A 27,028-nucleotide genomic window follows, 5' to 3' on the forward strand; every position below is an offset into this window, starting at 1 on the left:
GAAGTTTCAAAGGTAAAGAAATTGCTTTGCCCTCCTTAAAGCTGTCTCTTAGGTTGGTTTCTTTTTACCATTCCATAACTAGTAAGTTAATTTTTTTTTTGTAATATTTTTATTCGAGTGTGACAACTTGTCTTGATGGCTGGGCTGTATTTGTGGGAGTGGTAACCTTTTTTTAATTATTTTTAAGCACGAGTCTTGGGATCATAACAGTTGTTGGACCAACAACTAAATGAGTGAAGTATATTTTTTTTCCCATCAACACTGGGAATTTGGTCGGTATATCTACGTCACTCAGGGGTGTGGAAAATTCCTGCTTCTGAGCGATGCGGTTATACTGACATAAATTCATAGTGTCGACTAGGGCTTATTCTTTTCATGGAATATTCCAGTTTTGACAAAATTTTCATTGGGAAGTTTTCTCAGGTCCTGGATGGGCTTTTGAGAGAGCAAAAATAGCCAGTAATCCAGTAGCCAATCTTCTGAATCAGAGAGTAGGGACTTGAACTTGGATCTCCCTCATCCCACGTTCATGCTCTTAGCTGTTGGCTATTCTGAAGCGTCTCTCTCTCTCTTTTTTTTGCAAATAATTTTGAAATGTTTAGTTGTTCTTCTGATGTGGAAGATAAATAAATATAACCTATGAAAAATTTCTAACATAATTTCCTTGAAACACCATATTACCAATTTCAAAGTGTTCCTGAATTAGAGGCAGGCAAGTTCAGAAATGTTCAGGGAATTCTTCTTGCCTAGTTATCTTGAAGTTAGTGCCAAATAATTCTTCCCCTGTAGTTAGTTACCTGTTCTTCGGTATTTCCCATCTTTGGATCTGGGTTAAACACACAAAGGATATATATTGTCTTCAGAAGTTTATAGTTAAAGTTCTGGCCTGTTCTATGTCCCACAGGTCCCTGCTTGCCATGACATGGGAAACCCCTAGTAAGCATGGGATAGTTCAATTTGTCCACCAAATAATAACTGTTAATATTCATCTTATTATGAATATTTATTTTGATTTATTAGGCATAATAGATGTGCCCATGTAGTACTGTGAGTGCCTTTTAATGTTTTTAAAGAAAGCAATATAATACTAGCAGCAAACGCTGAGGGCTAGTCCACACTGGCAATGTTAAAGCACAGCTGCGGCAGCGCTTTAATATGGCTTGTGTAGTTGCGGCAGAGTGCTGGGAGAGAGCTCTCCCAGAGCTCTAAAAAGACCACCTCCACGAGGGGCGAAGTTAGCAGCGCTGGTGCATGGTCTACACTGGTGCTTTACCGTGCTGAAACTTGCTGCGCTCAAGGGGATGGTTTTTCATGCCCCCGGAATGGGAAAGTTGCAGTGCTGTAAAGTGCTAGTGTAGACAAGCCCTGAGAAAAATCCTCCCTGATGCAACAGAATATAGGCATTTCCCTTCCAACAGCCTTGTGCCGTAGGAAGCATTACATCTCACAAGGCCCCAACCAATCCAAAAGCTGAAGCCAAAAAGTGGGCCTTAGAGTATATTCTTTAGGTCAAAAATTCACATTTTTGGAGGCCAAGGAAAGAAGCATGTCTCAAAACACAGATCCTCTCTGGAGAGCATTCTTTCACCAACCCCTTCTCTTTCAAATATTTACTGTGAATAGCCAATATTCTGTGGACCTCTGGAAATGAGACTCTATGGAGAGAAAATACGAAGTCAGAGATGTGTAGTCCTCATTCTCAAAGAGAATGACTAGAAGATTTGCACGGGTGAACTTGATGGCTTGTAATACCCACTTCAAGGGTTCTTATACTGTAGCTGTTAAAAACTAATGTGAAAATATCACTTATAATTTGTTACTATCATGTTGTTACTTGCTTGTGTTGTACGCTTGAGTATGACATTGACGGTCCATTGAAGTCAATAGTTTATTTTTAACATTTTACTTTAGTTGGAGTAGGAACGGGCTTCTCAATTTAATTATTCTCTCCTCTCCTTCCCTCCAAACCCCACCAAAAAATCCCACTTTGTCATATCAATAGAAGCAGTAGAGTCATAACCTGGAATTCTCTATTTTCCAAAAGGAGTCCTTGAAATAATAATGAAATTGTTAGGACAAAATTCAAAGTATTTTGTGCCATGGAAATATTACTTGTAGGTATATATATTGAGTTTCTTCATGGACAAGTGAGATTTGCTGATGATGCTGATAAACAAAAAGGGAGATAACATAATTTTCAAATCATTAAAAGCACATCAGTCTTATTCACTTGTACACTGTTACAAACATGCTCTTCTGCAACAGCAATCTGGATTTAAATAGAAGCTTAAATGTAAAGGGAAAAATCATTTTGAAAAATGTTCTTGAATATTTACCTCATTAGTATATTATATATAATACTCTCTTAATATATCAGGGTGCTGAGCAAATACAATTTTTATATTACTGGCACTAATAATTTACGTAGCTTTAAGGTAAGACAGCATTCTTATCCCAATTTCTTAGGTGCCTGCAGCCATTAAAGAAGGATACTTTTCTTTTCTGTACTTTTTTTAATTTTTGTTTTTCAGATTCAGAATTTTTTTTTAAAAAAACTTCAGGCATGGCAATGCTAATAAAATGTCTGTCAATTATTGGCAGATTTTTTTCCCCTTTAGTTCTTCATTGTGTGTATGTGTGAGCACGATGCCACAGATACCAACTTATATAGAATATTATATAATATTCCTCAGAAATCAAAACTAAGATTTTTTAAAAAGTACGTATCTTAATTTGTCAGTTAAAGGCCTTGCAAGAACATTGAAGTTCATAATAATTAAATAATTAAAAATCAGACATAAGGTCACAAATCAGACATACTAATTTTCTAGGCAGAAACGTAGAAGGAAACCACACACAGATTTAGAATAGAAGATGAGTTCTTCAGTTAGCTTCCATTCCAGCAAAGTGCTCAAGTACACTTGGGAATATATAATACTAAGGTATCTACCATAGTCCTCTGGAAGGGAGTGTGGCTTAGTGGATAGAGCACTGGACTGGGACTTCATGGACAATGGGTTATGTTCCTGCCTCTGCCACTGACCTGCAAGTCATTTCACCAGTCTGTGCCTCAGTTTTCCCATCTGTAAAAATGGGATATGATACCTCTTATGTGCTTTACCAGTAGGTCTCAAAAATACATAAGAACTTTGTAATTACTACTGTCTAGTTTCAGTATTATCAACTGTGTAAATCAATTTTCATTATACTTGATTTTGTGAGAAAGTATGTGATCATGAAACTAAAATCTCTATAATATTGCACAAGACTATTGTGAATAGTGTGCCCTTCACTGGAGTTACTCTTTATTTACAAGTGCAAATGAGAAGAGAATTGGGCTGTGTGTGTATATAGTCAGATAACTAAAATGTGTCTGTACTTATTCATTTTTGGTAAATCAATACTGTTTAGGTGGCCATTTTATTGAGGTGTGATGAGACTTGTTTAGATATGGAAAAAGTATTCTTATAATAGAAAAAGCCAAACTTTGTTGTGACAGATGTGACTAGGTGCCTGGGATGGGCCACACTGAGAATGCCACACTCAAGGCAGACTGCAAGAAAAAGGGCAGGCAATCCCCCATATAAAGTGTTTTATTTTATAACGAGTCACCAAACCAGTATCAAAAGAGCTTCTGTAAGACCACACTGGTTCACAAGAAGCCAGCATAGTCCTCTTTAGTCATTCCAGTCCTTAGCAAACAAAACAGTGAGAGGTTATAGTGAGAGGTTACTGAAAACCCAGTTCACCATATGTGAGGTTCTATTAATCCCAAACGATCAGACACTTAACCCCCAGGTCAATATGTGTTTCAGATCTTCCCTCGGTAAACTAAATTTTTTTTATTTATTGAATGGTGCAAATATTATATACATTACAAAAACTTTCAAGGTCCTTTATATCAGACTTGTAGCAGTGATGGATGAATCTGCTGGCTTGTAAGAGTTTCTCTGGAATCATCCCAAAAGGTTAGAATCCAAATCCAGCTTTGATGTAGAGTCTGTTAGTCTTTCCATGCATTTTCCTGGGTGTTCAAGTAACTACTTAGGAGTTCACAGTCTCATGGCTTAAACTTTTCTCTGTTCAGCAGACTAGAGATGCCGCATCGTACCCAAGGTCCACTATTTATAGCTCTCTAGCAAGCTGACAGGCCTCCTCACAGAAATAGTCACAGCAGGGCTTTCCTCCACGTAAGAATAGGCAAAACAGATAGTTTGTAGGACCTTCATTGTTAAACTGACCCTTGGGTTGAAATTAATCTTCTATTTCTTATGCATACACACGTAAACTAGTTACACTCGTTTACATAAGGCAATTAGCTGGTCCTTCATTATAACAGGGATAGATAAGCTGAAGACAATATAAGTAATTATTTCATGCAGTGTCTCACATCTGTGATCTTAAGGTTAACTGAATATAGTCACATACATAATGTGAAGGCAATTAAGACATTAAAAGTATTAAGCATCTAAAAGGTAATTTGGTTACATTGGTAAACTTCTAACAGGATATAGGCAAACACACACAAATACACGTAGCAACTATTCTTTGGTTTTTATCAATATGAAGTGAATGAGTTGGGGATTGCTAGACGAATTAACATTTCTTTGATACCTGTATGTAAGTGCATTGTCTTGATTACAATTGCAATTCCTCTTGTTAAGTTATGGGTCAGACACAGGTTAGTTGGTTTGCCAGCACCACAACAGACACATACTACCAATTTTAAAACCAGCAGCTGTACTGCATAAATGGATTCAGTAAAATCCTTCAACTCTCACAATAGCTATTTGACTCAATTGAATTTTCAAATGCTCTGTAGGAGACTGTCCGCTTCTCCCATAACAGAAGAGTACAGACTGTCTGTTCCTAAGCAGCTGTGCTGAAGAGAAGACACATCTTGTAGTGCCAAGGACAGATTGCCTCTCTTTTTATACCTTTCTTCTGGACTGTTTAAACCTTTTTTTATAATTACATTTATAGTTTTTTCTGACAAAGTGGATGCTCCAATAGCAGCAGGCAGCAAAGATACATTGGTAGACCATCCTGCACTTTCAATAACATTTTAGACCAGATTTTCAGAAGAACTCGGGGCCAGTTTTCAGGTTATCAGCACCCTTGGGGACAGGTTTTCAAGAACTTGGCTCCCATGTAGTCACCTAAATTAGAGTTTGGTTGTCAAAAGTACTCAGCACCCAGAAGCTCCCATTGTGACTTTCCTGGCTGGATTTTCAAAATAACGTGGCCCATTGGATGCTCAGAACTTCTGGAATTTTAATGACTTATTTTGGTGCATGCATCAGAACTGAGCTCTTCTCAAAATCTGATCCTAATTATGGGTGCTGAACTCTTTAAATAGTCTGGTCAATTGTGTCCACTGGGGGCCTTTTCCTAACTAACTCCTGCACATGAAACTTCTCTTGGTATCAATGGGAGTTCTGTGTAAAGGTACAGGCAAGAACATGGCCTAAGATGCCGAATTTTGTACTCTTAAAAATCAATCACTGAGAATTTGCTATATTTAAATATCCATGTCATAACATATTCTGAAGTGATAGTTTTATTTCTCATTTCTTCCTGACACTTTCATATTGTGAGACGTTCTTGTTGGACAGACATTTATATGTATTCACTTGTTTTTCAAAATAGGAAAACAGTATTTGGAAGGCCTATGCCTAGTCTAGGAATGTGTAAGTGGACCTGTAATTTAGTCTGTGGCAGGCAGCCTGTTCTCTGACAGCATGTAGTAGTTTGCACCCAGAAAAATGTAGAACTGGCTTGAGACTCCATTAATGTGTTTCGTTGATTTGAATCAACTCTACTCATAAGTTATGTTAAACTGAGAAATGTTATGAAAACATCAACATCTCTTTTTTGGAACAAGGTCACATTCTATTTTAAGTATTTGATTCTGGCATCAGGCTCTTGGGGGCGGGGGAGGAGGAGGAGTGGGCTGATTTAAAGAGATGACTCAAATTTATCAACATGCCTGGGTCTCTTTGATTTCCTGCAAACAATGCAGTAGCTGTTGCTTCCAGGCAATATTACATAAGTGGTGGTATGGTGCTTGTGTGTTCTGAAGATGAGAGAAATGTATTCTGCTCAAGCATTGTTGTGACTGTGATTGTTCTTTCATTTTCTGCATTTCAGTATGATTGTTTTAAGTGATAATATCATGTGAGCCTCCTTATCAGAGAAGGCAAAATTAAAGACAGGTGCATAATTCATACATTCTCTCACCCACTGTAAATATATATAACTTCCCCACACAATCTGGATATTAAGCAAATTAGTATAATTGCTGATTCTGTGATATATCTTGTGGCTTATCACCTTGCTCCCTAACTTATACATTGTGTTTAGACCTAAATTAAAGCAGTGGTTTGGGAGTTCCAAGCATTTCTAGATCTATGCTTCAATATTACTGTAGTTTTACCTCATATCACAATTTTTTAAAGAAAGTGTTAATATGTTGGTACTGATGAGGGAAGAATCTTTGCAGCAGTTGAGATGTGCTCAGGCAAGGAGGGCTGGGATAGTCATCTTTGTACATATCCCTAATTATCTGCTTCATTTGGGTAGAACCGTAAATTCCTTAGTCTTGGGCTGACTCTGGACAAGGCTCCTGTGAACAAAAGTCTTCCCCTAATGTTTGACAGTTGTGACATACCAGGGTACAATCCAGGCTAATGAGCAGTTGTCACCCCTACCCAGCAACCCTGGGTGCCTTAGAGTGTTTTGGTTGAAGCAGCTCCCATCTGGGCTGCTCACAAACAGCCTTTCAGCATCCAAGCCACACCCTGCATGTTTGTGTGTAACTGCAGCTGGCCAGCCACAACTGGATTACACTCTGGCTCTCACCAGCCTCGGTTATACTGCAGGGTGACCCCAACACACTCCTACTCTTAGATTTTCCCCTAGAGATGTATGTCCTGTTCTGCCCAGCCCTCTCCTGGACAATACAAGTTTATGTAAAGTCCGTTCTTTTTTAAAAAGGAATAATATGCACACAACTTGCCACCCCAAATGGAGTTTCCCAAACACTTAAATTAAAACACACTGGATTAGATAAAACAAACAAGTTTATTAACTAAAAAGAGATTTTAACTGAGTACAAGTAATGAGGCATAAAACTCAGAAATGGTTACAAGAAAAAGAAAGATAAAATGCAACGGATGCCTAACAAACTGTTAAATTCAAAACAATGTCTTCTCTCCACATGCTTTCATCAGTCTTACTGACCAAACTTCTTAGGTCAGGATCTCTCTTCTCCCAGAATCCAATGAATGCTTCCTTTGTTGCTTCAGGTGTGGAGAGAGAGAGAGAGGGGAGGGCCTTGGGGTGTTCGTCCCTCCTTCTTATAGTTTGTCTCTCTCTTGAAAAAACATTTCCAGCTGGGGTACCAGAAGGCAAAGTGTAGGGGAAAGGGTATTGCTTTTTTCCTCATATGTTTGAGCTTCATTTCCCTTTCTGCTTGATGACTGACTGTTTAATGCTTAAATGCAAATTAAGCAGAGCACACATGGCAAACAGGTCAGTCTTAAAGGCAACCTCAGTTGGGAACATGTGTTAACACCATACCATGGAATCACAATGTTGCCACACACATTTTACCAGGACAATAATGACCAGAAAATGAGTATTCAAATGAAATCCTCACAAGTCATATTTTGTACAAAAGATCATTACCATAGGGTGTAAACATGGGGTATTCTGTCACAATCACAACTGTGGTTCTGTGCATCATAGCTTTCATTGTAGGCCTAATGGACTTTCAGATAGCTGTGACCAGATACATTTAGAATTTTGAAAATCAGCAGAGACCTTGAACTGAATTCTCTGTTCAAAAGGGAGCCAATGTAGAGAGCAGAGCATTGGGGTGATGTGTTCCTGGTGACCTGTATTTCTGAGCAGGCAAGCTGCTTTGTTTAAGGTGGAGCTTTTTCAGGGCATTTGGAATTCATAATGATACAGAGAATAGTAGTAGAGCCTATGTGTTACAGAAATGTGGATTGCCGTGGCCAGATTTGAGTCCCATAGAGTCAGGGTCTGATGAAATCTTCTGGGCAATCACAGATGACAGTGAATTATTTTTGCCTCCACTGTTGTTTGAGCATCCAGTGCAGAGCCCAAGATAACCCCCAAGACTACAGACTAATTTAACAACATAAGGAGAGATGTCTTTGACGGATGGGATTCCAGTGAAGGAATGGAGTTTTTCAAAGGACATCTCTGTCCCATGGGCATGATGTTAGTCTTTTTTCCAGGGACAATATACCTAATTCTAGAATGATGTAGATGCAAACATAATGTTTAATATATACACTGATTTTTAGCTGTTGTATTTCTAATGAAAGATGCATGTACTTTGCTATGAGGTTCTGTATAGATCAAGATATATGGAGCTGTGTGATCACAAAGATTACTGGTCTCCCACTGACAATATTTGATGCTCAATCTTCACTTTTTTTCCCCCCCAAATGAAGATATATCTGTTTGATGATCATTATAAAAAGTCAATACCAGATTCAAGATACACGTGGAATATAGAAGCTCTCATATTAGCATGATAGTTTTCAAGAAGTATCATATGTTACAATAACTTTAGGAGCCATACAAACCAGGCTTTTTAATAATTTCCAATAAAGTTTCATGGCATATCTGAATTCAGAATTTAATGCTATTACATTAAAATGTGATCATTTGTCTGAGACCCTTATGTCTAGGCGATGTGTGTTGAAATCTCCAACTTTCATGGTTTGATTGCTAGCTAATACACTGCTGCCTTTCTAGATAGACACATTTTTAATATTGTTGTTACAGTAGGAGTGATTTTTTTGCATTTTTGCAGGTATTAGGAAATTTAGCTCAAAGAAGCTAATTAAACCAAATACAACTCTTGACTGTTTTCCAGCAGAAGCTTAATTTGTAGAATGCTGTGTTTAGCTTTTATCTGTAATTTATCACTGCAGCGTTGGGGGATTTTTTTTTTTTAATGAACAGAGCTGTTTTTCACCTCCTGTAATGCCACCAATGGAATGTGTTGCCAAAGAGAGAGAATCTCTCCATTTCATGGCATTTTTTTCTGGCCTATGATAATTGCATCAAAATCACTTTGTTTTGAATATTTTTCTTCTTCATAACTGATTTTTTAAACATGGACTCACTCTCATTCAGTAGAATGAGGCTAAACCTTAAACGTAGGTCCTTAAAAGATATTTAAACTTGTTAAAAAAAAAAAAAAAAAGATGACAGGTACTTACTGTCTCCCCCCCCCCCCCCCGGTACCCTCAGCATAACTCAAATCTCACTATTGTAGAAGTATTCATATATTTTTATCGAACATACGGAGCATGTGAAGAAACAGAATAATATGTACGCTGTTCTATTTCTCTTGTATGAAACGTAGGCCACAGCAGAGGGTCTGCTTACCTGGAAATGATTACAGAATTGGGGGAATTGTATGCTCCCCCCAAAGTACATGATCATAAAAGTTCTGGGTGAAATCCGGGTCCCCTTATGTCAATGGGAGTTTTGCCATTGGTTTCAGTGGGCCCAGGATTTAACCCAGTTTTAATTTTTGTGTTTTCTAGTGGTTTCAAATTAGGTACAGTTTGTTTGTGTGGCAGTCTTCATGTCTCACTACTCATTTTTTTATTTAAAAAATTGTTGTGGTTGAGAAACTTCCAAGCTTCCTATTGGGAGGTCTTCTGGGGGAAATATGTTTTAGGATTGTGACTATTATTTTTGCGCTGTTTTGTTGTTTACTTTTCTACTGTCTTCACTACAGTATTTTACAAAGTTCCCAATGTGCTTCCTGCAGCAAACATACTGTAGCAGCTGACAGACACTGCAACACACATTGCTGAAAACTTCATAATGCTGGGTTGCAGCTGGGTGTGTGTTAAGAGAGAGGCTGGGGGTCTCGATTTGAAAGTGGTTTTTTGGTTGAGGTTTGCTGTCTTTCATCGGTTCTAGAGGTAGGTGCGGCTGTGTTAGGGCTGGAGCTGCATTTAAAAGGTTGGCTGATCTTTTGAAAATATGGACTTGCCTCAGTCCTTCAGGTACTCCAAATATTACGGTTTTTTAAAAAAAATGCGAAGTAATGTAATGATCTGCTTTCTGCTTACTACTTTCCACTGGCTAATCTAAAGATTTCAGTTCCACATATGAGTGAGTGGAGATTTGACATATGGTATTTTTAATCACTTGATAACTATGAGAGGGGTTAGCTGTTTACAACAGCATTAATGGAACAAGTATCTTAGCTTTATGCCACTTTCTTTGCAAACTTACAAACAGAAGTGTTAAAAAGTATTTGTGTATGCCTGTATGTTGGAGGATGAGGGGCACAGGTGTATTAGTCCAGTCTTTCACTACAGTATGTATGGTTTTTAATTCGGAACTTCAGGAGTAATCTGTATTTATTTGAATTTTAAAATATAAAAAAGGCAGACAACCAGTACTCCAGACGTCTATCTCAGAAATTACAATCAAAAATATAAACCAAGAACCATACATAAATTCAGTCACTCCAGCCCACCCCCTTCTCCTCATCCTTAGAGAAAAGAGGAAAAACATAGGCTTTGCCATGTGTCTGGAAGGTTAACAAATCTGGTCTGTGGCAGACCAAAAGAGGGGGAGTGACTTTCAAAACTGGCACACTGTATGCATGGGGTACATGGGGAATTCCTAGAACACTGTGGTTTTTTTTTTCTTAAATTCACCTATAACTAAAGTGGTCTCTCTGGAAAACATTCCTAATGGTGAGCTCTATGCACTGTAGAACAGTCTCCCACAGCAAATGATGGAAGACCTTGCATTTCATTCATTTTAAAACTGGCTTAGATACCAAGCCTGTACTGTTGGATATAGACCCAAGAGATATTTTCCTTTTCCAAGAAAGGAAAGCAACTGATCTGCTTTCCATAACAGATATGTAGACATGTAATGCTGCCTTCCACTGCAGTGTATACGTTTAGAATACCAGCGGTCCATCAATACTATGCTTTTCCACTGATACTGTAAATCTTAACATCTGTTTTACATCAGACCACCTCATAAGAACAGCCATACTGGGTCAGACCAAAGGTCCATCCAGCCCAGTATCCTGTCTGCTGACAGTGGTCAATGCCAGGTGCCCCAGAGGGAGTGACCCTAACAGGTAATGATCAAGTGATCTCTCTCCTGCCATCGATCTCCACCCTCTGACAAACAGAGGCTAGAGACACCATTCCTTACCCATCCTGGCTAATAGCCATTAATGGACTTAACCTCCATGAATTTATCCAGTTCTCTTTTAAGCTCTGTTATAGTCCTAACCTTCACAACTTCCTCAGGCAAGGAGTTCCACAGGTTGACCATGCACTGTGTAAAGAAGAACTTCCTTTTATTTGTTTTAAACCTGCTGCCCATTAATTTCATTTGGTGGCCCCTAGTTCTTATATTATGGGAACAAGAAAATAACTTTTCCTTATTCATTTTCTCCACACCACTCATGATTTTCTATACCTCTACCATATCCCCCCTTAGTCTCTCCTTTTCCAAGATGAAAAGTCCTAGCCTCTTTAATCTCTCCTCATATGGGATGCGTTCCAAACCCCTAATCATTTTAGTTGCCCTTTTCTGAACCTTTTCTAATGCCAGTATATCCTTTTTGAGATAAGGGGACCACATCTGTAAGCAGTATTCAAGATGTGGGTGTACCATGGATTTATATAAGGGCAATAAGATATTCTCGGTCTTATTCTCTATCCCTTTTTTAATGATTCCTAACATCCGGTTTGCTTTTTTGACTGCCGCTGCACACTGCGTGGACGTCTTCAGAGAACTATCCACGATGACTACAAGATCTGTTTCCTGAGTAGTTGTAGCTAAATTAGCCCCCCAACATATTGTATGTATTGTTGGGGTTATTTTTTCCAAATGTGTATTACTTTACATTTATCCACATTAAATTTAATTTGCCATTTTCGTGCCCAATCACTTAGTTTGGTGAGATCTTTTTGAAGTTCTTCACAGTCTACTTTGGTCTTAACTATCATTTGCAAACTTTGCCACGTCACTGTTTACCCCTTTCTCCAGATCATTTATAAATAAGTTGAATAGGATTGGTCCTAGGACTGACCCGCGGGGAACACCACTAGTTACCCCTCTCCATTCTGAAAATTTACCATTTATTCCTTCCCTTTGTTCCCTGTTTTCTAACCAGTTCTCAATCCATGAAAGGATCTTCCCTCTTATCCCATGACAACTTAATTTATTTAAGAGCTTTTGGTGAGGGACCTTGTCAAAGGCTTTCTGGAAATCTAAGTACACTATGTCCACTGGATCCCCCTTGTCAACATGTTTGTTGACCCCTTCAGAGAACTCTAATAGATTAGTAAGACATGGACAGCTCAGGTTTGGGAATCTCCCTAACATCCTCAGCCGTGAAGGCTGAAGCAAAGAATTCATTTAGTTTCTCCGCAATGACTTTATCGTCTTTAAGTGCTCCTTTTTTATCTCTATCGTCCAGGGGCCCCACTGGTTGTTTAGCAGGCTTCCTGCTTCTGGTGTACTTAAACATTTTGTTATTACGTTTTTGAGTTTTTGGCTAGCTGTCCTTCAAACTCCTTTTTGGCTTTTCTTACTACATTTTTAAACTTAATTTGGCAGTGTTTATGCTCCTTTCTATTTACCTCACTAGGATTTGACTTCTACTTCTTAAAAGATGCCTTTTTATCTCTCACTGATTCTTCTACATGGTTGTTAAGCCATGGTGGCTCTTTTTTAGTTTTTACTGTGTTTTTTAATTTGGGGTATACATTTAAGTTGGGCCTCTATTATCGTCTTTGAAAAGCGTCCATGCAGCTTGCAGGAATTTCACTCTAGTCATTGTACCTTTTTAATTTCTGTTTAACCTCCTCATTTTTGCATAGTTCCCCTTTCTGAAATTAAATGTCAGTGTTGGGCTGCTGAGGTGTTCGTCCCACCACAAGAATGTTGAATATTATACTATGGTCACTATTTCCAAGCGGTCCTGTTATAGTTACCTCTTGGAGCAGATCCTGCGCTCCACTCACGACTAAATCAAGAATTGCCTCTCCCCTTGTGGGTTCCTGTACCAGCTGCTCCAAGAAGCAGTCATTTAAAATATCGAAGTTTTGTCTCTGCATTTCGTCCGGTGGTGACATGTACCCAGTCAATATGTGGATAATTGAAATCCCCCACTATTCTTGAGTTCTTTATTTTGATAGCCTCTCTAATCTCCCTCAGCATTTTGTAGTCACTATCACTGTCCTGGTCAGGTGGTCGATAATAGATCCCTATTGTTATATTCTTATTAGAGCATGGCATTACTATTCATAGAGATTCTATGGAACATGTGGATTCATTTAAGATTTCATTTGATTCTACATTTTCTTTCACATTTAGTGCCATTCTACCCCTCCCGCGCATGAGCTGTTCTGTCCTTGCAATATATTTTGTACCCCGGAATGATGGTCATATTGATTGTCCTCACTCCAGGTTTCTGTGATGCCTATTATATCAATATCTGCCTTTAAAATGAGATACTCTAGTTCACCCATCTTATTATTTAGACTTCTAGCATTTGTGTACAAGCACTTTAAAAACTTGTCACTGGTTGTTTGTCTGCCCTTTTCTGATGTGTCAGATTCTTTGTGAATGTTTCTTGTCTGATCTGGCCCATACTTTATCCTCTTCCATCCTCTCTGCCTGACTAAAACCTAGAGAATCTCTATCAATAGACTCTCCTCTCAGAGAAGTTTCTGTCCGATCCACATGCTCCTCTGCAGCAATCTGCTTCCGCCCATCTCTTAGTTTAAAAACTGCTCTGCAACCTTTTTAATGTTAAGTGCCAGAAGTCTGGATCCACTTTGGTTTAGGTAGAGCCCTGTAGGCTCCCCCTATCCCAAAAGTTTCCCCAGTTCCTAATAAATCTAAACCCCTCCTCCCTACCATCGTCTCATCCATGCATTGAGACTCTGAAGCTCTGCCTGCCTACCTGGTCCTGTGCGTGGAAGTGGAAGCATTTCTGAGAATGCCACCATAAAGGTACTGGATTTCAGTCTCTTTCCTAGCAGCCTAAATTTGGCCTCTAGGATGTCTCTCCTACCCTTCCCTGCATCATTGGTACCTACATGTACCACGACCACCGGCTCCTCCCCAGCACTACACATAAGTCTATCTAGATGCCTCCACAATCAAAACTACGTTACTACCAGCACACAAAATAGCAAATTGGAAATGCTGAGCACAGACCTTGGGGAATATTTAGTGTACACAAATTCTGACCATAGCAAAAGCAGCTGATCTCTCTGAGGAACATTCAAGAAATAAGCTGTTTTGGTAGGTGACAGTGGAGTAGATTGAATAATTCAGGGTTTAGGAGAGAAAAGGTAATAAGAGGAATATAATGAATACTTTTAGACTGAAACACTGTACAAAAATACTTCAATTTAAAAAAAGCCTACTAAATGTTTCACTCATTTTTATATTTCAAACAACTTAAGTTTTGAACTAAGGTCCTAAAATCCAAACTGCTAAATGAAGGATCTGAAATTCTGTCCATGAAACTTAAACCCAATTCTGCTTCCCCTTGCTAATCAATGACCTCTGAAAACAGGTTGTTCAAGCTGGGACCACGAGAATCATTCATGCTGCTCCTTGACTGGCTTTGCAGAGAATGTGAGACAAAAAAGGAAAGTGAGAAACGAACCTAGAAATTCTGCACCCTAACTTAGCAGGAAGGGTTCCAGCAGAAATCCATGATCCCTGGCATTTGACATTCTCTGAATGAAATAGTTCTGTTGGAGATTGACTCTACTTGCAAAGGATTTGTTCAAGAGGCCATAGACTGGCCTTAGCACTAGGAGCTCAGCTTACCCACCACTAGATTACTTTATACTTAATATAAAATAGGCATGAATTAAGTCTAAAGGGGATTAGAAGGATGGAGCTATAGGGAAGAACAGCTACATTTACTAATCTTATCAGTAACTAAGGGGGGTGGCAGCTCAGCAAAATAGAGGAACCAAGCCATGGGTTATTGGCATTTATATATCCCTTATGAGAACATATGGTCTGCATGAGAGCCTTCCAACCCCAACAGTTAAATATTTTTGAATAAAACGAGGAGTCCCTGTGGCAACTTAGAGACTAACAAATTTATTTGGGCATAAGTTTTCGTGGGCTATAACCCACTTCATCAGCTGCATAAAGTGGAAAATACAGTAGATAGGTATAAATACACAGCACATGAAAAGATGGGAGTTGCCTTACCAAATGGGGGATCAGTGCTAATGAGGCCAATTCAATTAGGGTGGATGTTACCCATTTCCAAGTTGACAAGAAGATGAGAATATCAACAGAGGGAAAATTATTTTTTGTAGTGATCCAGCCACTCCCAGTCTTTATTCAGGCCTAATTTGATGGTGTCATGTCAGCTGCCCACAAGAACTTGAGCTAAACCAAGAGTAGGGAACTTCAGAGGCAATTCATTCAGGGGAAGGGAACTTTAGTATTGACAGTAGGGTGGAGAGTGGTAGAGATCAGTTACAAAAGAAGGATCCTTCAAAATAATCAGCTTAAGGAAGAGTCCAGTTAGGAAGAGTTCAAACATATATTTGTAGCCCCTATAATACTTTCCCACTTCCCCCCTAAATTCCTGGCTATGGTTCTAAACATGTATTTTAAATATATAATGAAGCTGCAACAAAAGCATGTAACATCGTGGGGAAACAAGATAACTAAAATTCTAATCTCTTAGAAACCCAGTCATCCTTCATATCTACAGCTGAAAACATTGAACGGAGAACTCAAGGGACATGATTCCAATTTCCAAAACAGATACAAAATTCTTTACACATTAAGGAGCCAGACTGTTCCTGCCCCTTATGCATGGGGATGTGGAAGATACAGAGATCTTCTTTATGTTAACCTTCCCCATACAAGGAATTTACACATTTGCAGGGACTGCTCCCAGGTGGCACCTCACAGAGCATGAGCAAACCCAATATAGAGAAGAAGAGGTGAGATGATATTCATGAAAGTGGTATATTGTGTATACTTCCACGGCCTTCAATGCAATCCTGTTCCTCAGACACACAGTTTGTCCCAATTAATGTTGCATATGCCAACCATATTGTCAGCTTTCTCTGGTTCTCCCCATGAATATCTCATGAATATCTCCAACTTTGGGCCTTGTTGCAGAGCAGCTGGAGCTGAAGGTCATTGTTCCATGAGTCTTGCCTCTTCTTCTCTCTCAATTCAGTTAGCATGTTAATCATAATTATTGTGGAGCCTTATATGTAAATTTAAAAAACAAACTACTCTGACCATGAACTTATATTTGCTCGTTATATGAATTCTGGTAGAACTTGAAGCACGCGTGCACACACACACAGTTTACAGTCTTGAAGACCCTATTTAAGTTGGGGCAAAGATCTGAATATAAAATGTTTGTACCTAAACAAGGAACGGGTTTCTGAGCAGGAAGATTTTGCTTTGCAATGAAAATGAACACTGGTCTCACTTGAATTTGGCAAACTGAGAGGGTACAGGATTAGAGCAAGATGTACTACTTTCTGTATATCTCTTTGGAAAAAGTGCATATCCGACTTTTACATGGGGTTTACGTTGGTGCAGCTTCCCCATATTTCCTTTGAGCACTATATGTGGGGTTTGCGTAAGTGTCACTACACTGGTATAAGTATTTCTAATGAAGACACGGCTATATGGTTAAAGCTGACTTCTGTGTACAGTAAACTGCATTAAAATACAAATTAACCGCATAGTGCATTTAAACTTCGACAGTACTTCCCCAAAATGACAGTCATAGTGATATTTCTCAGTACTTCTCTAGAAAGTAGTCAAGACTGTAGTATAAAGTCAATTTTTTTTCTTTCTTGTGCTTCTGAGCAGTTGAATTTAAGTGAATAAATGCTTCAAACTGTCTTTTCTCACAAAGGGGGAAAACAAAGAAAGCTAATGAAGCAGTTTGCTGCCAGCTGTAGAATGTTATTAAATGAAAGTTGTTTTGAGCATGGCCAATCTGGAGGGTGGTGGTGGTGGAGGGAGGGGCGGTTAGAGTGAGGGATAAGAAATGTGTTTAAATTGCAAGGGACTTCTTTTGTTTTTGGTCTTAACCTTTTGCAGCAGCATATTGTAATCAGAAATGCCAAACCCGTGAAAAAACTGCAGAAATTGGGCTTGGTTTTTGTTTGTTTGTTTGTTTTTTTGGGCAGGGGTGGGGTTCATAAATGGATCCGGCAGCAGAAAGGGAGGCCAAATTTTAAGACTATATTCAATTGTCTACTTCCATGTTTTTCCTTCTATAGCTTAAACTAAGTTTTGTGTTCCTCTAAAACTTAGTCATTACATGTTTCCCATACAGCTGGAAGACTATATCCCTGAAAATGACACAGCTTAGGTGAAAGGGGTCTGAAATCCAGGCCCTTTCTGAATGAGAATCTTGAGTAGGCTCTTTTTACCTCTTCTTCTTAATGGTTGAAGATTGTTTGACTTGTACTGGAATTTTTTTGAAAACAAAACAAAAAAGGCCATTTTTCAGAAGAAAATAAGTTGAATTCAAAAAATTTAACCAGCTCTAACTGGAAATAAACTCTGCCTGTTGTTCTCTCCATAAACGTGGATGGTCTAACGGTGAAACGTTGCTATTTCTGTGATACTTTGCTGCAGAAGCCACAGGTCAAATATGACACATTTCTGAAAGTATAGCAACAAAGGGAAAAATTACTAAATTTTAATGGAAATTGATCAATGCAGTGGACAGTGCAACATCATTTTGTCATTTAACATGGATTTAAATTGGCACTTCTGTATGTAAACATGGTTGTTGGACTAGATTCCAAAGGTCTTTAAAGCAATTTTTAATGGCATCCTACATTTTGATGGTAGTCTAATGGCATTTCTTTTCCTATGTTTTGTCCACAGATACCACAACGTATTCCACTGAGCGATCTGAGCACTTTAAGCCATGCAAAGATAAAGATCTTGCATACTGTCTCAACGATGGGGAATGCTTTGTGATTGAAACCTTAACAGGATCACACAAACACTGCCGGTAAGTCACTGCACCAAATGTGTTGGCAAAAAACTTGCCAAAAGATTTGGTAATATCCAAGCATACAACATTCACAAAATAAATATTGACCTAGAAGTCACATGAACATATACAAACTAGTGGAAAGTATGATGATTGGGTCTGTCTTGCTTGAGTTTTCTAATCTGTAGTGTTATTTTTGTAGGACTAAAGTAGGGAAAGAAGCAGCAATGCTTTGATTGGCTGCGTTGATGAGACTAATTCTTAATATCCTAGTGTTTTCCAAAATGACAATCCAGCAGAGATACAGAAATTTATTTTTATTTGGACAATTTTAAGCAATTACCTTAACTTGATGTTTTAAATGATCAGTTTCCATGTATTTGCATAGTCAGATCAGCATTTTGATGCTAGTGCTCAACGAGGGAAAAAAGCTTTGGTCATGGATCTAATGGATTAACAGTGGTTATATCTGACACGCTGCACTGGAGAAAAGGGTTGTGGAGCCTTTGTGAAGCTTATGTGCATTTTGACTCCTTTATTCTTATTTGTCTGTTAATTTCTATATAACACCAGAAAGGTATGTGATTTTTGAAGCGATTTTAAAGATTGCTGAAAAAGTGATTCATCATAATAAATATCAGAGATTCTGGCCAATACAAGTGGGGCAGAGGGAAGAGAAGGAATCCTTTAACTCTGTCCTCAAAATGAAAACAAATGAGAAAATAATGCAGACAGCCGTGTTTGTTTTTAAATATCCAAATATTTTAAAAATAGAACCCATCTGAAACAGGATCAGATAACAAGAACATTCAAATCCTCCTTTTTGGGCACTTTAATTGGCATACAGTACAGGCATATAAAATGGATATTTACAAGTGTAAATGCCAAACTGAGACATCCATATATGAGAGAATGCTGTGGTAAAATTTTCAAAAGCACTTACATAACTTGGAGACTAAGGCTCAGATTTTTAAAAGTATTTAGGCATTCCTGCACTTAGCATTGCAACACCTAGCTAATTTAGGAGCCTAAGTCCCACTGACTTTCAATGAGATTTAGGCTTGTAAGGTCCTAAATCATCTAGGTGCTTTAGAAAATTTCACCCCTCTTCTTTGAGTGCCCATGTTTGAAAGTTGGGCTGTTAAAGGTTAATGCACCAATCAAATTATCAGAAAGATATCCCTCAAAGCTTTTTATTTTTAGTGTTGTGCTGGTAATTTGTTTTCCCTTTCAATTTGTATATGCTTCAGTGATCATTCATCTCTCTCCATTATTTACTCTTCTCCTATGACACACTTATTAAATTAATTCTTCTGAATCATGCAGCATTAAAAAGGATGACATCTCCTAACCAAACCATCATGAAATTGTATACCTATTTTTAAAAATTGTTTTATTAAGGCAGGTAAGCAATTTGTAGCCTTCATTTGGACATTAAGAAAACTACAGTGTAGGGAATCTGTCAAATATTTGGGTACTTTTCTGTGGAGGCAGATTAAACAAAACCAACAGAAAATAAGCAAGTGGAAGTTAATATGGTCCTTGTTAGCCAGCTCATTTCTGTCAGTGGATATTTGGCACAGTCTATTTTTGTAATTGTATATGGGTTATATTGATTAAATACCATCAGGAATAAATATTGACAATGAACTGCTATTTTCTTTGTTTCACTTTCAAGGTCTTTCACTTGGCTTGTCCTCCCCAAGTTCTTGCTTATTCACTGTGGCCATAATGTCACTTAAATGGTGGTTCTCTCAGAATAATGATATGGCATTGGTACTGCAGTTTTCCTGATACTGGTACTCTATTACAGAAAACCACTATTTCATGTTGTTGTTTCTCACGTGAATAAGAATCACTGGCAGGTCCATTCAGGCTTCTGGCCATGACATATGAGAGAGAGAATATTGAGTTATCCATCATTGTGTGGGTGAGATATCTTCACCTTCCTTCTTCTCCTGCGTTGCTTTGCCCACAGGAAAAAGATGTGTCACACAGTTATAAGACTCAAGGGAAATGCTGTAATAGGATTCTGTAGAAATTACTCTAAACCCTACAAAATTTAAGAACGAGGTCTTTTATACATGCTTGGATCTTCTAAAAAAATTCTATAGCATAATAGAATTCTTCATAGTAATCTATAAAAGGTGGTTCAAAAAAAACCTATAGAAAGGTTAGCATGTTCTGTTAAATTCTGTACCTTTTCCATAAGGTTACGAGGTACCCAAAGTATATAAGGAGGCATCTCTCACTGAATATCTGAGAAAACAACATCATCTTTGCCCTGAATAAACTGAATTTATTATAACATAGCATCCGATATGGACTCCCTATTTGAACGGGGCAATAATTACTTTGTCCTCTAAATTTTGAGGCTAGGATTCAGGTTTCCTGACATGACTACACTAGGAAAATTTGTACCTTTTCCCCCCAGCACCAGTGCCATCAATGGTGTCAGCACTAGTGTGGATGGGGTATAGGCATTTTTTCCTGCTGTGTCACATTAGTCTGCTCTGAGACAGTAGTAAACACAACTTCATTAGCACTTATGCCATTGGTAACATTAGTACAGCTGACGGGTACCGAAAAATAGTTAGCAATTTTTCTGGTTTATGAGAGTATTATGTGACTTGCATTGATGTTAGTCATTCTGTTATATCACCATACACCATCTTCACGATTTAGAGATAAAACTAAGTTATATAATACATTCTCATTAGGGTTTGATTCTGCATCTGATCCATGAGTAGAACTATTTATTTCAACGGGAGTTAAGCAAGCAGAACATCTGAATTTTGCAGACCTTGATGTTGACACAATCGTTGGGCTCACATTGCTCAGGTCACAACAATGTTAAATATTTCATCTGATAACTTTTTTGTGAGAGTGTATAAGTATAGGAGTGCTGTTTCCGTAGGACCAAATTTTAATAGTTCTTTCAGCAATTATTAAAGATTTTGAGCAAGATGCTTGACCATCCAAGCTCTGCCATTATGCCACTGGCAGCACAAAGGGAGTTTAAAGCTTTCCTATATGGGTGGCTGGGGATTCCATCAGCATGGGGGAATCCATGAGCTGAGAAAAGCCATTATAGCTCCTTTGTGCCACCCCTCCCAATCCCCACTGGATTAGGGAGCAAAAGAATGCATGGCTAGGGAACGATACACGCTGCCAATCCCTGCTGACATAACTTTTCCTTTGGGATCTGCTCCAAACTGGCAAATTTAAAGCAGCATTTGGGCTGCTCTAAATTGCCAGGGACTGATCTGAACTCCCAGAAATGGGGTACGAAGGTGGCTGAAGGCCACTGTTGCTGTGATACACACATGGAGTTTTGTGTCCAGTTCCTCTAGTGTATCTTATACTTAGAGAATGATCTAAAAAAACCCCCCTGATCCTGTTTGGCACCCCAAGGTATGAAAGTATTTGGGCTCATTCCTAGTTACCAGCTGTTAGCTCACTCTTCAACTAAAATAGAGAATGGTAGAAAACAGTAGTTTCAATAGCCATGTTTGGTTGAAATTCTAACTTGTGCCAATACTTAGAGATAGAAATGTGTATAAGGAGGAAAACCACCAAGTTTCTCTTGGATTCTCACATCCATTCATAAACAAGGATGCCCTTTGTGCTGATTTTGCATTCTATTTTCAAATATGTGTGTTTAGTGTTCAGAAATATTAAGGTATGATAGCATTAGCCTGCCCATAAATTGTGTAGATTGGCACTAGAAAAAACTTCTTGGACATAGCTATTCCCTGGGCTGAAGTTCACTTACTGAATAGGGATGCTTTTTCTTAAAACTGAAGTCTTAAGTTGTAAATTTAGAGGTAGCACAAACATATGTTGTCTGATTTTTTATACCTGATTTTTGCAAACAGCTTCATTTGCTGAATCTGTGATAAGGTTATCTGTATATCAGTTTATAAAATAATGGGTCAATTGTTGAGCAACGAACATGCTATTTATCTGACTATATACAAACCAAGTTAAATGTAGATTCTGGTGTCTGAAATAACGTTTTCTGTGTCTTCCTTTTAAATAAGGTTTTATTTTAGAGCAGGGGTCGGCAGCCTTTCAGAAGGGGTGTGCCAAGTCTTCATTTATTCACTTTAATTTAAGGTTTTGCGTGCCAGTAATGCATTTAAATGTTTTTAGAAGGTCTCTCTACAAGTCTATATATTATATAACTAAACTATTGTAAAGTAAACAAGGTTTTCAAAATGTTTAAGAAGCTTCATTTAAAAATAAATTTAAAATGCTGATCTTACCCTGCTGGCCCACTCAGCCTGCTGCCAGCCTGGGGTTCTGTTCACCCAGGCCAGCAGCAGGCTGAGCAGGGCCTGCAGCTGGGACCCCGGTTGGCAAGGGGCCGGCAGTGAGAACCCCAGACTGGCAGCGGGCTGAGCAGCTCAGCCTGCTGCCACTCAGCCCGCTGCCGGTCTGGGGTTCTGTCTGCCAGCTCCTGCCAGCCAGGGTCCCGGCTGCCGGCCCCACTAAGCCCGCTGCCAGTCTGGGATCCCAGCGCTGCCCACACAGAGTGGGTACCTACCTTCTCCCTGGTTCTAGCCCATTCTCTTCCTCTCTCTCTGCACTGAGCTGAGGGTGGGGGTGCACTGAGCACAAGGCTGGGGGTGAAGGAGCAGGCTGGGGGTTGGGGTGCAGGGTCTGGCCAGAAGTTAGAATGAGGGAGGGGGCTCAGGGTTGGGGCAGGAGGTTTGGGTGTGGAGTGCTTACCTGGGCAGCTCCCATTTGGTGCGAGGGGTGCAGGTGGGAATGTGGGGAGGGGGGGTGCAGGAGCTCCCGTTTGGTGCTCAGGGTGGAGTTGAGAATATAGGGGGTGCAAGAGTCAGGGCATGGAGTGGGGGGGGGGGGGGGGGGCTGGGTGTGTGAGGAGGTGCAGGAGTCAGGGCAGAGGGCTCAGGGTGTGGGTGCTGGAGTCAGGGCAGAGGGCTGGGATTGTGAGGGTGCTTCCAGCCCCCTGCCCGGAGTGGCTCATGGCAGGGGGCTGGAGGGGATTGCCCTGAATCCACCCCCCTTCCCCAAGGCCCCGTACCCACCTCTTCTCTGCCTCCTCCCCGGAGCAGCGAGCTTGCTGTGGCTCCGCTTCTCCCCCTCCTCGCAGGGGCCATCAGCGGATCGGGGGCAGGGAGGGAGAGGAGGAGGGCCAGGAACCCAGCATGCTGGGGGAAGAGGCCGGGGAGAGGGGAGCTTGCCTGCCCTGCAGCAGCTGCTGCAGACCAAGCTTCTTCACCCTGTCCCTGCGGGGATGGGACACGGGGGGGGGGGGGGGGTTGAGAAGAGTGGGCCGGGGTGGGAAGGATTTTTAATGGCATGCTGCTGCCTGCTGGGGTCCTGGCCTGGGTTCGGCAGCAGGCTGGTGGCTGGGACCCAGCAGCATGCCATTTAAAAAAAAAATCTGCTCACGTGCTGTCTTTGGCACGTGTGCCATAGGTTGCCGACCCCTGTTTTAGAGAATATTTGTAGCTTTCAAGCCCCTATCTTCTGGGTTACGTTATTTTGTTCTGCCTTTTCTTTTGCTCAACTCTCAGTAAGGACTGGAAAAAGGAAAGGTTCTGATGGTTCCTTTCCATAGAACATAAACACAAGGAGGAGAGGAACCCCCAAAACCCAACAAAGGAAAAGGTTTGACCCTTTATAGAATGGGCTGAGGTTGTTGGCTAGAACCCTTGCAGAAACTAAGGATCCGGGGGAGAGAATTCTAATGTCATCTCTGTGATAAACTCATTTTCAGAGAGATGTAGTCCTTGTGCACTGTCTCCTTCCCAACCTCTGTTTTGGTTCACTCTGCAGATTTGCACACTGCCCCTTTTTAAATATAGAAGAAGCTGCTGTATTATCTCCAGTACACAGGTATCTTGGTGGGGTGGGTGAGTGTGTAAAAATATAAACCTAGGCAGTCTCCAAAATCTGCCTGGTCCTCACATGTGTGCCACCCAGTTACTGCTCTTCATCTTGATTATACAGCAGTCATTACCGAGCACCAACATTAGGATAACTTTTTTCTGTGGAGAATAAAGAGGCTGTCTAAATTAGGTGACGGCATTGTATTAAATGTTAAATTTCTAGTGTGTTAATATTTCAGTTGTATGTTAACATTATTTTCATATTGATTCTCTGTATTTTGAAGGTTATGTGAATGTCAATTCTTCTCCCCCCCACCCCCAAAAGATAGTTGATATGACAACTAGCTTAAATTCAAATATTTTAAATATAGTATAAAGCTAGAATTGGCTCTTCATAATTGTTGTACATTTTATAACAGCTGGGAGTCCATGAAGGAAAAGCATTCTCCAATGCACAGTAATGGCATGCAACTGTAATAGCCATATGGAGTTAAATGGAAGCAAAATAATACTGTACAACTAAATTCAATTTTTAAAAAGTCCATCTTTATCACTATTAAAGCTCCGAAGAGGATTTAAAGCCCCTAGAATAGTGTTTTTATAAGCCTTACAATGTGCAGATGTGTTATATTGGACAATCTCTGATCATTTTGGAAATAAACTAGGATCTAGGCTATTATAAAACTGCAGCTTAGAGAGACTTTTTTAAAAGTGGGATAGACTATGTACAATCCGTACAACTTAAAATTGGTTAGTTGTACATGTGAACGTACAGACAGAAAAGTACTGCAAAATACAAGGGGGTCAGTTTGGATTTCCCAGGTGGTCTTTCCTAGCCACTACTAACTTTGATTGTGTGAGGAGTTTCAAAACAAATTAACATGAGTGATCTAGTCTAGCTGTATTGTATCAGAGGTAGAAATTCTGTGGCATAGGTAGAAGCATGGTCATTTTCCTTTTTACACTGATTTTATGAAAATTTGGTTTTGAACAAGATGTTCTCGCGCCCCTTCCATCCCACATTCAATTTAGATTGTGAGTTTCAGGTTCCATCTCATCCACAATCTCCAGGAACTTCCATCTAAATTGGAAATTGCACCTGGTTTTGATCTAACACAATAATTAGAACATGTTAACTCGAAAGTGAGCCCAGGGTTGCCCAAAGGTTCACTGGAAAGATTTGAAACCTGCAGGTGATAGACTTAAATTCCATGTTGAAACAACTCAGAACTAGGTGAGTGTTAAGTTTCATTGTGAATTTTTTGCATTGCTACAGTTGTGATCCAGCTGTATTCTTTGCTATTGACAAGTTAGCAGAAAAAAAGATCCAAAAGACAATGGTTTAAACAAGTACTGAGCATGATCTGGCAAGTGTACTTCAGCATGAACTGAAAAACTAGAAGGATAAAGAGAAGTCTGTGTGAAAAAAACTGTTTCTCAGTTTTTGTGAAACAACTTGTCATCTGAGCGAGGATTTTAGTGTCTAACTTAATGGTCTTTTACAATATCTGCTACCTTCTTCTGTATGACTCCCATTGTATATTACACACCATAAAATTATACTAGATTTTTCCAACATAAGTAAAGTGAAATCTGAAAATATATGATTGAATAGCATTGAGTAAACAAATATTTTATTGGTGTCACAATATTGCAAGGTTAGTTTCATTCAAGCAAAATACATTCTATTAAGTTGACAACCTTAAGTAAAACTGCAAGGATTTAGAAAAGAAAGCAATCTATGCCATGAAAACCAAGGGTTAGTGAACATATCTGTAGCACATTGCGTAAATGTAAGTAGTTACAAACATCATCAGCTTGAATGTTTCACTGTTTACTTTAGAAAAACTCACATGGACTTGAAACATCATAAGTTTCTCCAGACTATTGTTATGCCACTTGTAATATGATTATATTACATCAGTGTGGCCCCCATTCTGCAAAGCTCTTAAGCATGTGTTTAACTTTAAAATTAAAATTGACTTCAGTGGAGCCACTTATGTGCTTAAAGCTAATCATGCCCTTAAATGCTTTGCTGAACTGGGGTCTAAGAACCAGATTCTGTCCAGAACTTCATATGTGCATATGACTCAAACAGAAGTCATGAGCGCTGTGCGTGCCTATCTAAGAGCAGAATTATTTCTGAAAAGATATCACCAAAACTGTCAGTAAAACAAACCAAACAAAAACCTGATCAAAGGCATGTAAACAGATTATGTTCATAACCCCACTGTGATGGGTTTGGGACTCACCACCGCAGCACCTCCTGCTGTTCACCCTGGGAATTATTTCAGTTCATGTAGAGTGCCCTCTGCTGGTGGTGTCCCATAGAATATCAGGGTTGGAAGGAACCTCAGGAGGTCATCTAGTCCAACCCCCTGTTCAAAGCAGGACCAATCCCCAATTTTACCCCAGATCCCTAAATGGCCCCTGCAAGGATTGAAGTCCCAACCCTGGGTTTAGTAGGCTGATGCTCAAACCACTGAGCTATCCCTCCCCCCATTTTTTCTTTTTTTTTTAAGCCAATGTGTCTCTCACCCTAGATTGGTGTCTTGACCCACATTGCTCCCCACTTGCAGTGCCCACTGCTCCCAGTTTGCAGTGCCTGCTGCTCCAGTCTCAGCCCCTTCCAGGGGTTTGGTGTTATCAGCAGTCCTTCTCTTCACCTCAGCCACAATGGCAACCACACCCCAAAGTCTAACCCCTTTTGGCAGGGGTCTGGTGCAGTCCATGATGGCCACTCCAAACGGCCAGGTGGAAGTGCAAGGGGATGGGGGGTACCCAGGCCCACTCTCTACTCTGGGTCCTGACCCAGGGATCCTTTGGCAGCAGCCTTCCTGCCTGCCCTCCTTCTCTCCCTTTGTCTGTCTCTCTCCCCGGGGCTGTGGCCCCTTTGCACCAGCTAGGCCCTTTTTCTCAGGGCCTACAGCCCGGCAGGTACTGGGTGGGAGTTCCCTTCTGCTCCCCCAACCTGCCCAGCACTGCACTGTCCCTGGTGCTAGTCTCCTCACACAGGGAGACAAACCTTCACCCTCTGAAGGCCCGAGAGAGACTGCCTGCTCCCTTCCTGGGCAGCCTTTATAGAGGGCCTAGC

General features: G+C 39.9%; 1 protein-coding gene across 2 annotated transcripts in view; it reads left to right on the forward strand.

Annotated features, from left to right (window-relative positions):
- The window catches only part of NRG3 (neuregulin 3), a 920,908-nt gene that overhangs the window by 351,574 nt on the left and 542,306 nt on the right, over positions 1–27,028 (forward strand). For both annotated transcript variants that reach the window (XM_073353289.1, XM_073353290.1), the window contains exon 2: positions 17,959–18,088. In XM_073353289.1, the coding sequence (XP_073209390.1) occupies positions 17,959–18,088 (130 nt within the window). The remainder of the gene's footprint in view (positions 1–17,958; positions 18,089–27,028) is intronic.

Source organism: Lepidochelys kempii, chromosome 7, assembly GCF_965140265.1.
Source record: "Lepidochelys kempii isolate rLepKem1 chromosome 7, rLepKem1.hap2, whole genome shotgun sequence".
In the NCBI taxonomy this organism is placed as follows: domain Eukaryota; kingdom Metazoa; phylum Chordata; order Testudines; family Cheloniidae; genus Lepidochelys; species Lepidochelys kempii.